Here is a 14,733-nt window from a genome sequence, read left to right as displayed (position 1 = left end):
CCAGAAGCCTTTCTTTTGGGAATTACAGACCTGGATATTCCCAAAAAAGCAAAAGAATTTTTTTTATATGCCATGGTGGCTGCAAGAGTTCTTATAGCAGCAAATTGGAAGAGTGATAAAATACCCTCAAAGAAAGAATGGATTTCAAAATTAGTGGAATATGCAGAATTAGATAGCCTGTCTGAAAAAATAAAGAACAAATCATTATTTCAAAATGGGAAGCCTTTAAAATATACTTGAAAAATAATTATCCCGGTTTAAATTCTGTCGCAGCATTTGAATAACTTTAGTAGCAGTTTTAAGTTTGCAGTGAGAGATAACATAGTTCAATCATATTTACATTTTGATCAAATGTATGGTGTAATGGCAGTAAACTAATGAAGATTATCTGAGGTAAGGAGTGGACAGGAAGTCGGGTCTATAGTAATTAAGACCATTTTCAGTTTGTCATTTTGTGTTTAACATCGTGCTTAGGATTTTCTTTTTGATGTAGATGTTGTTGTTGTTTGATGTAGATGTTGTTATTGTCTTTTTCTTTTATGTTCTTGGGATGCTGTATGTGGATATCTGGTTGAATTTAAAAAATATATGAGAGAGAGAGAGAGAAACCATAGCCATCCTTCCAGATTTCTGGGATTTTGAGCAGAGGGCACTCTTTTCTGGCAGCTTTGAGTAATGCAGGCATTTTGTGTTTTAAAAACCAAGCTACAGTTCATATACCACTTGTGTTCGTGTTACAATGCTTACAAATAATTCACCATGGATTTTAATTTTGCAAGAAATGTAAGTTGTCACATACAAATATTCACACAAGTATGGATCATATACAGTTTCTGTCTTGTAGATCTGTATTTATCTTGGTTCAAAGTCCATGTAGACATACCCTAAGTCACAATCCTACACAAGCAAACAAACATACCCCTGAACCTGCTCAGAACTGCATTCTGCGCATCACATCAACCTAGAACACAGATTTGTTGGCTCCTTAATAGAAGACAACTTCAACCGCACAAATGTACTCATAATAAGACATAATAGGGTTGCAGTTTCCTTCCATAGCGGGAGTGTGCAACCTGTGACCTTGCAGATGTTTGACTCCATCATCCCAGAACATTGGCCACACTGGCTGGTGCCAATAAAATAATAATAATTATACTACTAATAATAATTTTATTATTTATTCCCCACCCATCTGGCTGGGTTACCCCAGAAACTTTGAGTGGCTTCCAGCACATATAAACGCATCATAAAACATCAAACATTTTAAAAAGGAGTCCAACAACATCTGCAGGGTCACAAGTTGGGCGCCACTAATTCACGCCTTAGAGGGCTTCCCATTTGCCTCAGCTGTTAGACACTTCAAATTCAATTCAAATGTTACTTCTATTACAAATGCTTTATCTCTGTAAGCACACCAGCTTGCCAGATGAAACAAACACCCCCTTTCATGTGCTGTTCTGGGGATCCTCCAACAGCCCCTTGAACCAATTTCAGGGGGCAGGGGGGCATATAGGGGGAAGGATTTTAATGTAGATTACCCTGTGCCAGAATTCTGCAAGTCAGATTGAGCTCTGAAACAACCTCATACAGGGCTGGCCTTATCATTAGGCAGACAGGCAAGTACCTCAGGCAGCAGATGCTGGTAGATAAGGAGTGGTGCGAAGGTGCTGAAGGACCAAGTGGCATGTACCCCATGCTGCCCTCAGGTATGATGGGGTGCTGCTGCTCATCATCACCAGGCAGCACTGAAGTAAGAGTCAAGAGCCCACCTGCTTAGCTTCTGTATATGGAAGTGGGGGGAGGAAGGGAGGGAGGCACCATCTTGTCCTCCAGGCTCCAAGTCAGGCAGCAAAACACCTGGACTGGTTCTAATCTTATAGACAGATTAACTGGAGACCAGAGCTTTTTCTCACCTGGAATTTGCCGGAACTCAAGTTCCAGCACCTCTCAGGTGGGTGCCATTGCCCTTCTAAGAGAACAAAGGGAGTTCTGGCACCTCTTTTTCTCGAATAATAGCACTGCTGGAGACACTGAGATGCAGGATCTGGATTTTGAAGCAGCACTCTGCATCATTCCAAAGACAGGTTGGCTGCCTATATATACCCTGAAGCTATTATTGTGGTTATATAGCTAGAGTGTCAAAAATTGTTTTGAAAGCAACTGTGTTACATGACTTTGATTCAAATGGCCCCAGCAGGATCCTTCAGCTCTCCATATTTGTATTTCTCTGGCTAGATTTGATGTGTCAGCAATTTATCCAGATGTCAAGAGACCAAGTACTTACCTGCAGGCCCCATACACCAAAACGGTCTGCTCAGACTTGGTGAGTCTATATCTCAGGGTGCCTCACATGCACAAAGCAAACCTAGTCTTCAGTTTTACTGTATGCGTGGTTGAACAATATTTTTTTAATGTACAGTATTCCCTCCACCACCACCACCCCTACCCCGCATCTACTTTAGACCATCCAGAACTTTGTCTCCCACTATAGCTGCAAACTGACTATTTACAGAGGGACAATCTCTTGGGAGTTTGCTGTTGTGATGTCAAACTATTTCATTTGAGTAGTCTGCTCATAGAAGCAGTTGCTTGCATGCCACCCGTGTGGAGTATCATACAAGCCAATTTAGACGTACATTGCCTAGCCCTAGAGGGATTCCACTCCTTGATCATTCTAGAGCACGGTCAAGACATACTTGGCTTTTCTCTAATGAAATGGACTGGGACTCCAAGTCCTAACAGGAGTGCTCTTTTTCATGGTTCTATCCAGCCATGCTTTCCTCCAGGATATGCTATTCCACCCCCACTTCAGTTTTTCTTTTCCTTTCCAACTGATACTCAACATTCTGTGGCTACTAAATGTGCTTGATCCTCCTTTTTTCCCCTTTTGGTGGATATTTTGCCCCCTGAGGGTCTGTTTTAATCTTTTATAGTCAGTGCTTTTTGTCTAAAAAAAGTGTTTAGGGGTGTTCTCATTTTCCTACTCATATTGAAATACTGCCCCTCAATGAGGCCAAACTTTGATTCACAAAATGTTTAGGGGTATGCATACCCCTGCATCCCCCCAGAAAATAGCACTGTTTATAGTTCTGGAAACCTCAGGGTCTCTCAAAGCATTATGATGCCACCTCCTTGTTTTTCATTGCCTGTGTTTTAGCCTCATTTCTGTCAGCATTCACAGCCCGAGTTTGCTATTGGAGAGGGTGAAAGTTGTCTTCTCCTTGAGCAGAAGGACGACGGCATCATATTGTTATGAGTTTGGGTGCCAGAGTTTGTGGATGCAAAGCAGCCACCATTCCTGAATTTAGTAAGTGTTAGAATTGAATCAATACTTGTGGGCTGCCAGATGCTGGATTTAGCATGTTAAAATACACGTCAAACCAGCTTCCCATGGCAGGTAAATCACCTGGGGGAGAAAGACTATTAAAAGAGGACTAAGAGAAGGGACAGAGCCATCAAAAAGCAACAGACTCTCTGCCAGCCAACAAATGGGAAGAGCCCCTCCCTGAGCTCTGTGATGGTTAGTCAGAAGATAATGCCAGAGTTTTTGTTAAGAGGAAGTTTTAGGATTTCAGTTGGGTGTGGTGTGACCGAGGGGAAAAAAGTGTCAGTCTGTTAAATGCAACAAAAGGGTGGTCAAAGCGTTATGTGGATAGAGGGATTGAATCCAAGGCAGCAGCACTGGGAGAAACAGGACCCTCTGGGAGTGTAATGCTTTGAACCCCTCCTGTCAAAAACCTTAGAGGAATATTACCACAAGAAAGCTGTTACAAAGTAGAAGGGATGGTAAACAGTGGGTTAAATTTGAACTACTTATAGGTACCGGTACATACTAAATTTCCAGTGTTAAATGGAATTCTTCATAACTGTCTCAGTAGTGACCCCACCTATCCTCTAAGTCCCTCGCCTGGTAGCGGAAGGTAGCGGAAGGAAGAAACTTATTATACCCTCTGTTTCTTCCCACCCCCTCACTCATTTTATTACTTGCTTCTGCTCTACAATGATAGCTCAGTCGGTAGAGCATGAGACTCTTAATCTCAGGGTCATGGGTTCAAGTCAAAGATTCCTACCTTGCAGGGGGTTGGACTAGATGACCCTCGTGGTCCCTTCCAACTTTACAATTCTGTGATTCTGTGTCTTTCCCGCTGGTGCAACTAACCTCGTACCATTCCGTTCTAGAATATGAATTATGCTACGCTGGAGAGGGAGTATTATGGTTTCATTTGTGGATGTCAGAGGTATTGATGTCAGAGGTATTGATGTGGGTAGGTGGATTGAGATCCAAGAGCAATATCTGTAGTTTAACAGATATCAGTCGAGGCCTTCATTAGCATATTAAAATATCCTGCTGAAATGGGATAACTAATGCTGAAGGATACCCATTGAACCAGGGTGCTTCAGAATGTACAGACTTTTTACCTAATAGTTTATCTAGCCCTGGTGATGCCGTTTTTCGAAGGAACTGTAGCTATGCAAGCAAATGCAGAAAATAACCATATCTTTTTTTAGAACCGAAAACTAGGACCAGGCACCTACAGCATTGACTATGGAGGCTTCAGTTCTAGTCATCTGCATAAGAAGATGTCAAGCTCTAGTTGGGCGAAAGCCCAGGAGGCAGCAAGGCTCACCAAAATGCCACATTTCAATTTTAAGGAAATATGCAGCAGGGCGAAAGCTCTGGTGAGTGTTTGGCTTCAAGCTCTTTGTTACATGTTGGTTTAGTCAAAGGGTTAAAATATCAGCCAGTTTTATTTCAGATACAACCGAGGACATGGGCCCACAGTTTTCTCTGAGACTGGTATCATCTTTAAGAGTATTTTCCAAATGGCATGTGGTTTGTCTTTGTTACATAACCAAGAATGTTATCATTGTGAAATATGAAGGAAAGGCCCATCAAGCGTAACAATGGGCATCAGGCAAGTGTAAGGGGGAATCTTGTCACCGCTGTCTATTTCTCAGGCAAGTACGCGGGTGGCATTGTGGTCTAAACCACTGAGCCTCTTGGGCTTGCTGAACTGAAGGTCAGTGGTTCGTATCTGTGTGAAAGGGTGAGCTCCTGTTGCTCTGTCCCAGCTCCTGCCAACCTAGCAGTTCAAAAACATACCTGTGCAAGTAGATAAATAGGTACCGCTGTGGTGGGAAGGTAAACAGCATTTCCATGTGCTCTGGCTTCCATCACGGTGTCCCGTTGTGCCAGTAGCAGTTTAGTCATGCTGGCCACATGACCCGGAAAGCTGTCTGTGGACAAAGGCTGGCTCCCTTGGCCTGAAGTGAGAGAAGTGCCACATGCCATAATCACCTTTGACTGGACTTAACCATCCAGGGGTCATTTACCTTTACCTTAACCATAAGCAGTATTATTTAATATTAATAAAATACTATCAAAAACTAAGTAGGAAGGAAGCAAAAACAACAAAAAAAAAAAGATAAAAAAGAGGTGCTTCCACTCTTCTATCTGCCAATTATATATAACACGGTTATTTCCAATATTTGGCATATACACTCCAGAATAACTCCTGATGAATTATGACATTCATATCTGAGCCTGGCTTCCCTAACAAAGGGGTCATGTACCAGGTCAGACCTACCTTTCAATCACCCCCACCCTAGTTTCTGCCACTAGCCGGGGGCACAATCTGCTGTGAAAAATAAAATAAAGCCTGGAGCTATGCTCCACCTCATTCCTGTGCTGCCACAAACTCCACATACCAGATGGCTGTTTTAAAGCTGCACATGCCATCTCTTAACCCTACTCACGTGCATCCTTTGTCTCTCCAAGAAAGCAAAGCTGGGTCCTGGGACTTATGAGTACTCAGATTTTCTACAACTCCAAGAGAAACGTCCACACAGCATTAGAGGAATATGTGACACCGGAGCAGTGAGATTTAAAGACCGCATCAGGGTAGGCATCTGTCCTTGTTGGAATGAATTGTGTGAAATGCAACATTCTTTGCGAATGGTTTTTGCCATGTCTACTTTGAATTTGCTATTTTTAGTATAATCTTCAACTTTGCTACCTGGATTGTGGGGTTTTATTTGTTTGTCTTGGTTCCTTTGATCCTGTCTTTCAAACCACCAGTTGTGGTGCAATTCCGTATTGATGCAAAACATATTCCATTATGCATTCCCGCCTCCATGATTCACATGGAATGGAAGATGTGTGGACAGCTGAATCTTGAGCCATTCACCACGCCAACATATTCCATTATGAAAATAATAGAGATTTTTATTAAAAGAAATTGTCTCCATTTTAAAGGAATCATAGAGTTTGAAGGGATCCCCGACTCTATGCTCATCTGCTTCAACCCCCTGCAATGCAGGAATCTAAACTAAAGCATCCATGACAGATGGCCATCCAACCTCTGCTAAAAAAGGAGAGTTGACAACCTACCAAGAACATTCGGTCTTTAAAACCTACGTTATGGGTCTAGGCTGAAAAGTAGGCTTAGAGAAACCACACCATGAAGCCACTGTCCCCAGTAATACGAGCCTATGTCTCTCCAGAGCATCAAGAAAGGTGGGTGGGACTGCAGCATCAGGAATCAGAAGTCAACCATTTGGGTTTTGTTCCTACTAGAGGGGTTACCAGAGGTGGACCGTGGGTTCTCAAATTACAGTGGCGCTCTGTGTGACACTAAAATTTGGCACCTTCCACCTCTCTTGCTCCGCTCTACAGCATTGTTGTGATGCCCCCAGCAGCACAGTGCCCAGTGCAGCCGAACTGGTCACACTACCTTAAAACCGCCTCTGGGTTTACATTTGGCTCAACATCTAAAACCCCCTTGTTCTAACGTGTCATAAATGAGATTGCAGCCATTATGCATGTACTAATGGCTGCCATTGCTATGGTCACCTGCTTTGTGCTCCTTTCAGTGTTTACATTCCTCCTTCCTCCACTCCTATCACCTGTAGAGTCTACCACCTGCTCATTACCTCAGGAGTCCGTAAGTAGGGGTGGGAAGCCTGTGGTCCTCCATATGTATTGGGCTCCCAAGTCCCATTATTCCCAGCCAGAATAGCCAACAGTGAGGAATAATGGGAGTTGTAGTGCTACAACAACTTGTGAGCTTGTGTCGTAAAAAAAGAAAGGTTTTGATGTAGATGGAGAGATGGTGTGGTGAAAGGCTCAAGATTCAGCTGTCCGCACATCTTCCATTCCTTGTGAATCATGGAGGTGGGAATGAAGGACAGCTATATTGGCTGCCTTCCAACGGTTTTGTGGTTTAGCACCAGCAAAATAAAAATTATTCATCACCGGACTGACACATTTATGAAGCAAGAGTGACTCACAGTGGATTAGTAGGTGAAACACATTAAAAATAAATAAATACTACAACTCTTAACTGCTGGAAAGATTGTTTTGCCTGCAAAATACCTTTAATCGCAGTATTATTCATTGCGTTGTACTGTTTTCTTTGTTCTGAACTATTGTGCAGAATTTCCAGGAATTGTTTTTGTAATGTTTTTCTATAATCAACATATTCCAAAAAGCCAGGTTTTTCTACGCTCACTTATGTCACAGTAGCAAAGATGATATCAATAGTACCACAAAAGGGAAACTGTCTTAAAGTATCAAAGGATATGGACATATGTAATACTCTAGTCTGTGCGAGGTTTTGGTTGTTTTTGTAGCTGATACAAATCTCAGTAAAAGTGTGTGTGTGTGTGGTTTTTTTTTTAAGGGTGTTTTCTCATAGCATCTCCTCGCTCCTGAAGTCAAGGGAAGGCTCCTTGCCTTCCTCCAAGAACCTGAGCTATTTCCTCCGCAAGAGGCAACTAGGAAGCAATTGGTAGACATGAAGAACCAGCTTATGTACATGTGGCAGAAAACAGCAAGGCAGGGATTAATAACCTGTGGCCCTCCAGATGTTGTTGGACTCCATCAGCCCCAGCCAGTGTGAACCAGGGTCAGGGATGATGGGAGTTGTAGCCCAACAAAATCTGAAGGGTCACACGTTTCCCATCCCTGATCTAGGGTTTTTCCTCTGGCAGGCCTGCTGTACCTTTAACAGCAGTGTGACAAGCAGAAATTCATTCTGTAGGTGAAACTTTCCCCATTGCCCCATCCAAATGCTGGGGAAAGCTCCACCCTTTGAATGCTTGCTGTTTTCACACGAGCCCTACCAAAGTAACTAAACAAGAACTGCCAGCCCAAGACTTCGCTAATAATTATTGAGTATTCCTCCTAATTAGTTTGCCAGGTGATTAGACAGCACTAGCTATTTAATGAACATAGAGTCTGATTTGTTTGCAGGAAGGTTAGATGACATGGTGTCATAATAAATGTGACTATATATGTGCTTTCTAGTGCAACTCCCCATCATTTCTCTTAATGCAAAAAGTCCAGTATTTTGGTAAGATGAACTTGGTGAGCAGGAGCTCAAAATCAACTATAATTGCATAACATGAAATTGCCAGGATGTGGTTGCATGCTCAAAAACAACACCAGTCTGGAAACAATGTGGAGTCCAGATAAGAGATGGGCATTGCTCTGCTGTGGTTATGTTAATGCTCTCTCTCTCTCTCCACCCTAACATCCTAGGAATGTTATCCTGGCCCAGGAACCTATGGAAATCCTTATGCTGCCCTGGATAAAAAGGAAAAACGCTCTGTGACTGCACTTGGAATAATGGACAGTAAAACTTCAAAATGCTTTGCCTTTCCCAATGTGGCAAGTTTAGTTTCTTAGTTCTCTGCTTGGCTGCTCTCGATCCTCAAAGTCTTCCTGTTGAACTGGCTGGAGAAGGCTTGTGTTGCTGATACGGGATTGCATTCCCATACCACACCTTTGGCAAGGGATTATGATCCCATGTAGTTTCATACAACTACAGCCACAACAGGACCAAGTCCTCGCCTATTCAACGCAACAGATGCTACACTTTTGCAAACTGCTTAAGAAGCCTCTCCCTCTCCCTAATCCTTTCTTAATCCTTGATTTCAGGGAAGTGGTTTGGGACCTGGCACCTACAATATCAAAAACGGGGTGGATGAGATGCTGAAACGCGTGGTCAGCTTAAAAGGCCCTTATGAAACCTTCACAGGAGACAGGTCAAAGCCTATTGTCTGTGGGCATTACGCTACTGATGTATGTACGCTCATCTTCTTTGCTTGCAAACTTTTTTTTAAAGCGTCATGTTGCTGGTTAGTAATTCAAATGATAGAGTTGCCAGACTTCAGATTGACTGGCAAAACATCAGAAAGTCCATGAACCTTCCCCACACTGCTTCTTTTAAGCCTCCAACTTTTGGAGTAATGGAATTAAAGAAGATTCTGATTGTCTTTAAAAAGAAGAAAATATAGAAACACAAAAAGAAATAATTTTGTATGTGTTAAATTTTGAAGTTTTGTGATCTGTCAGGTTCTGCTACTTGGAACACTGGTGATTCAGATGAAAAATGTCTAAATTATTAGACAGGCATTTGTAAGAGTTCAAATGTCTCCACTGCAATATTGTTTTTAATGTTTCTAACACTCCAGACCAGGGTGAGCAAACTATTCTGATTATATTGATGATTAAGTACTTATTTAGCATTTTGTCACAAGTGTTCCAATACACCGCATATTCCATTATCTCAGCACCCTTACAACAAATCTTGTATTATACAATACTACAGATGGATCTGAGGCTGAACAATGCAAATAACTGCAGCTGTTTGGAGGAGGGTGGGCATAGGAAATCTTGGGGATGGCCCTTTCTTCTAAATTTTCTGCCAGTGATAAATATTGCATTGCTTTCCGTTTCCAAAATGTATAAATTTACAGGTTGAATGAAAACAGTATAGAAAAAGCAGCCAGTGGTAGATGAAAAGCAGAATCAGGGCAAATCCTACAGTTCAACAAATTCAATTGTACGTGCATTTTAACTGTTGTAAGCCTACACAATGCATGTTGAAAATTCATTTTATATAAGATCATTGAACCTGATAGAATCTTCCTTCAGATTATTGAGCTTGGGGGGGGGTTGTGTGTGAAAATTATAACTGTATTCCATGAAAGAACAGCAACAAGAGTACCCTCAGGTGACTTCCTTCCTTCTTCTTCTTCTTTTGTAAAATTGCACAGATTTGATATACACATACAGTTGTATCTTGGCTGTCGAATGGAATCCGGGTTTGTGGCATTCGGGAGCCAAAACATTTGAGTCGCAAGGCGTTCGAGATCCAGGGTACAACTGTATCTCCTTTCCTTGTTTAATGTTTCTAGAAAAAGTCCATCGAACTGAGTGGCACCACACTGAAAAGCTTCCTGGAAGAACTAGAATCAAGGGATAAAAGGAAGCACGGCACTTTCGGCAGTCATGTTTGGAATCCCAAGTGCCCCTCTGATCGGATCTTCTGGGCCACTGTCAGCCAGTGTCCACGTGAACAAGTAGGTAACTTTCCATTGCTTCTTGGTTGCAATCACAGTGCCAGTTTCTTCCGGATGGCAGGGTTGGGAAGTCATGTGAGGTGAAAAGGGGTGGGTGGGGAACAAACAACAAAGAACAAACAGGCTGCTAGGGCAGTCTACTACGGGCCCCAGGCTTTCCAAAGAGCTGAACTAACTCCTCAGCTTTAGGTAGATGCCGAACTGCAGCTAATCAACCAAGCAGAGTTGAGGGCAACCAGCCACGCACCTGGAGTCTAGGGGTTTGGGGCAGAGTCCATTGTGAGATGTAAAGGTAAAGGTAAAGAGACCCCTGACCATTTGGTCCAGTCGTGACCGACTCTGGGGTTGCGGCACTCATCTCGCTTTATTGGCCGAGTACAGCTTCCGGGTCATGTGGCCAGCATGACTAAGCCGCTTCTGATGAACCAGAGCAGCACACGGAAACGCCGTTTACCTTCCCGCCGGAGCGGTACCTATTTATCTACTTGCACTTTGATGGGCTTTCAAACTGCTAGGTGGGCAGGAGCTGGGAGTGAACAACGGGAGCTCACCCCATTGCGGGGATTCGAACCACTGACCTTCTGATCGGCAAGTCCTAGGCTCTGTGGTTTAACCCACAGCGCCACCCGCGTCCCTGGCCATTCTTAGATAACGTCAAATTAATATATGTTTTGGAGGTTGTGTTTCACCCTTTGTTTCATAAATGTCATAGGCATATCTTGCTCCAAGTACATAGAAGCCAGTATTTTATGTGGCGTCCAAACTGGTAAGCGATCAATCACACAATATTGCTAGTCAAGTGAACAAGGGGAATCTCTAGCAAAACGTTGTGCTGTGTCTCTGGCTCAATGTATCTCCCCCAGGATACTTTTCTATACTCTTTGTGCTGCTACACAACTGTTGCATTCACTGATTCAAAGTAATTTATTTTACTTGTTACAGTACCTGACAGGGCCAGGCTCATACGACATAAAGCCCATCAAGAGAAAAGAGTATGAAAATCAGCCACCGTTCTGGATTGGTGCAAAAAGATTTGACAGGAAAGCATACCGTCTGTTTGTTGGAAATGCTGTGAGTGGGAAATTATATGATCAGAGTTTGACTAAGAAAGACCGCTTACCGTAATTTTCCCAGTGGCAGAAAGGGAGAGAATTTGAATTCAGTTTGCATATAAAGGTGCGGCTACCTAACTTGCCCTTCCTGAAAAACTATGGAAATCGAAACACAGCCATTTTTCAAAATTTGCACTTCTCCAGATATTCCAGTGCAGTTCTCCTGCCAAGTAATGTATGTACTAAATGGGAAAATGAGAAAGGGAGAGAAATCAAAATGGATAGATTTGCCTGTCCTGAGAAGGGGCTCAATGGAGCAATGGGTATCTCACATGAGCCTACCAGGAAGCATGGCAAAGGCACGAATGGTGAAGTGGCAGAGAATTGGATTGGTTGGAAACATTTCCTCTGCCACTGCCAAGTTGCAGGTGGGGCCACACACACATCCGGCCATCCCTGCCTTATACTTTGACCACACTCCTATGTGTACTTACTTAGAAGTAGGACTATTTCCCCCCCAAGCAAACACATTTATGATCAGGAATTTTGCAGTGCTCAAATAAAATACTTTTGTCTCCACTAGGCTCAAGTGCCCCTTACTCTGTGCTGGGTTGAGGGAATCTATTTTAGATTGTTTGATAGTGTCGCATCCCTTTTGCTGATAGGCTGAAACTCCTTTTAGTAATGATGTGCCAAAGGGATGGCTCTGGCTCTGTTCCTCCTTCTCCTTGTGCCCTTTCTTGTATCATCTGCATTCATCTTTTCTGGGTTCCTGTGGTGAACTGGAACAAAGCTGGGAGGACTTAGTCAGCGAAAGCTTTCATTTGAAAGAGTTCACTTCCACTTAGGGAACAGGTAAGGACTCCCAGGCAGGGTTTGTTCTCTCTCCTTGATCCTGGAGAGCAGGGAACTTAAAAGAGGTCAAGAATGAAGGGCTCTTTCATAATTGATGGGGAACTTTGCTGGTGGTGATTAAGTGTCGCGGATAAAGTTGGCAGAGAACTGAACTTACCTGCCAGCGGTTCGAGAGTTTTTAATGCAATGGAGGAGCAAATCGTTTTGCTCTGGCCACTGGGACATCTAAAAAAAGCCTACTTCAGAGGGGCCTCCTCAGTGATCTGGGTTCAAATAGCCAGAGTTAGCAAAATGAATGAGAATTCTTGTACACATATGGAAATGAAAGAGGGGATTGATGTTCTCAAGTACAAAACATGCAAATGGGGTGTTGTTGATAGCTGGAACAGCCTCTCTCTGTTCTACTGCCATTCTTACCCCAAGGGGACGGGGAGGACCCTTTGCAGAGGCGTTTTAGATGCATGGCCTCTCCCTACAGCAATTGTACTAATGGCAACATTGGAAAAGAGGCATAGCTCAGAAGAAGAGCCAGTGTTTGGCATGCCAAAGGTCCCAGGTCCAATGTTTGTCATTCTCAGTCAGTGGGTGGGTGGACTTTCACCTGAAACCCTGGACAGCAGCTGCCAGTCAGTGCAGACAGTGCTGAATTACATGGGCCAATTTATTTTTTAGGCAACTTCCTAACAGCAGCAAGGGAGAAGGCTTTGCCCCCATAAAAGGCTAGGTGGATTGTGGAACATTTCCCTCTAGCAGGGCCACTGACATTTCTGGTGACAGGAATCCCAGTGTGAAATCGGGGGGGGGGGGGCTGTTGGAGGACTAGATGGCATGGCCTAATATAGGGTCAAGCCATTGGTATATTGTCCAAATAGATTGGTTTGAAATCATTCTACTCATTAGACTAATCCACTGCACTTATAGAGATTCATGAACAAGTGGAGTGAGCCTTTGGATTGTGATGTCAAAGCCTTTAAGGCTATGTTCACAATTCTTCCAACCCATTCTCCCTTTGAGAGGATCAGAAGTCTTCCTTTAAGACATGTGTGGGGAGCCTGTGGCTCTCTGTATGTTGAACTACAACTCCCATCAACCCCAGCATGACCAATGTCCATGGACGATGGAAGTTGTAGTCCACCAAAATCTGGAGGACCTTATGTATGGGGTATCAATGAGGTAGATATGTATGGGGTATCAATGAGGTGGATGTCTGTTCCAATGTTATAAAGATGAGAGGTGGTATCATCTTCACTATAGTGCAGCTGAACATTCATGATGTCGCTCACAAAAATCAGAAAGTCTCAGATATAACAGGGAACATTAACAAGCAGTTGTGAAAGTAGTCCAAACCTGTGCATTTTACACTTCTACTGTCTAATGCCAGAAGGGGATTTTGCACAGAGGGAATGCTTAATGCCCATTCATCTCCCCAGCATGAGCTTACTTTCATTCCATTGGCCAGACAAGAAGTGGATGCTCAAGGGCTTTACAGATCTGCATCTCAGGATACCCAAAGCTGCTCCTTGTCTGCTTTCCTGTTTATAGAACCCAGTTGGAGTTGGCCGCTATGATACTATGAAACATGAGAAATACCGAAAGAAGATCAGATACCGTTCGCTTTATATGCATGATACACAGCGTTACCTTAGTAACCTGGAGAGGGACAAGTGCTTACAGTAAGTAAAAAAATTACAAAACACAGAGGAAGCAGCAACTTCTAAGTTCTAGCAGTACGTGAAATTGTGCTTGAGCAATTCATTCGAATTTGTACACTTGGCCTAATTTGCATGCCTTGTTTTGGATGACAAGTTTTGATTGTAACTTAGTTTTAGAATTTGGAAACTTTTCAGGATCTAGAATAGTAATAGAATTGGGCTTGTGAAATGTTGAGGATTTGGCTCAGGCCAGTGGGACAGGAAGCGTTTAGAGTGAAAATGTCTCATGTGGAGATAAAAAGATGTTGCCCATTCTGCGTCCATAAGGCTAAACAAACCAGGGGAACAATAAACTAGAACCCAGAAGGAGTGGAGCTTAACTAGAATTCCTAAAATTAATTCTTGAATTGGGTGCAATTTTCAGCTCATTTGCATGTCTTTGAAGGTAAACATTTTGCTGGCTTACTCTTCTCACAATTCAATCCTCTTTTTCAGGGAGAGGATTACGCCTGTTAATAAAGGCCTCCAAAAACTCTGTTAATCTACCTGAAGACTTCCTGAAACATAGTATAGCTAAGTCACCAGGTATCAGCTGCATTTCTAGTTAATGTCCATAAAAAATCCTGCCAAGAGGACACAAGACACCTCAACATTTGCTATATCGTATCCCGTACCCATCTACGTTCATTTCTTGGTAATTGTGTATAACACTCAAATCAAAACACTTGGTGGAATATGGTTAATGTGTTTTTTGAAAACCAGCATGCTGATGTAATTATATCAATATTAAAAATGCTAGACACAAA

General features: G+C 42.9%; 1 protein-coding gene across 1 annotated transcript in view; it reads left to right on the top strand.

Moving 5' to 3' along the window:
- CIMAP2 (ciliary microtubule associated protein 2) overlaps positions 1-14,733 on the top strand; it is a 15,704-nt gene extending 971 nt beyond the window's left edge. The window contains exons 3-11 of the mRNA XM_028733364.2: positions 2,236-2,323; positions 4,510-4,680; positions 5,780-5,902; positions 8,543-8,671; positions 8,942-9,085; positions 10,204-10,368; positions 11,311-11,439; positions 13,818-13,948; positions 14,423-14,733. Of these exons, the coding sequence (XP_028589197.2) occupies positions 2,236-2,323; positions 4,510-4,680; positions 5,780-5,902; positions 8,543-8,671; positions 8,942-9,085; positions 10,204-10,368; positions 11,311-11,439; positions 13,818-13,948; positions 14,423-14,468 (1,126 nt within the window). The 3' untranslated portion in view covers positions 14,469-14,733. The remainder of the gene's footprint in view (positions 1-2,235; positions 2,324-4,509; positions 4,681-5,779; positions 5,903-8,542; positions 8,672-8,941; positions 9,086-10,203; positions 10,369-11,310; positions 11,440-13,817; positions 13,949-14,422) is intronic.

This window comes from Podarcis muralis, chromosome 5, assembly GCF_964188315.1.
Source record: "Podarcis muralis chromosome 5, rPodMur119.hap1.1, whole genome shotgun sequence".
NCBI classification, from domain to species: domain Eukaryota; kingdom Metazoa; phylum Chordata; class Lepidosauria; order Squamata; family Lacertidae; genus Podarcis; species Podarcis muralis.
Note: the sequence above shows the minus strand (reverse complement) of the source record. Positions and strands in the feature narration are given on the sequence as shown.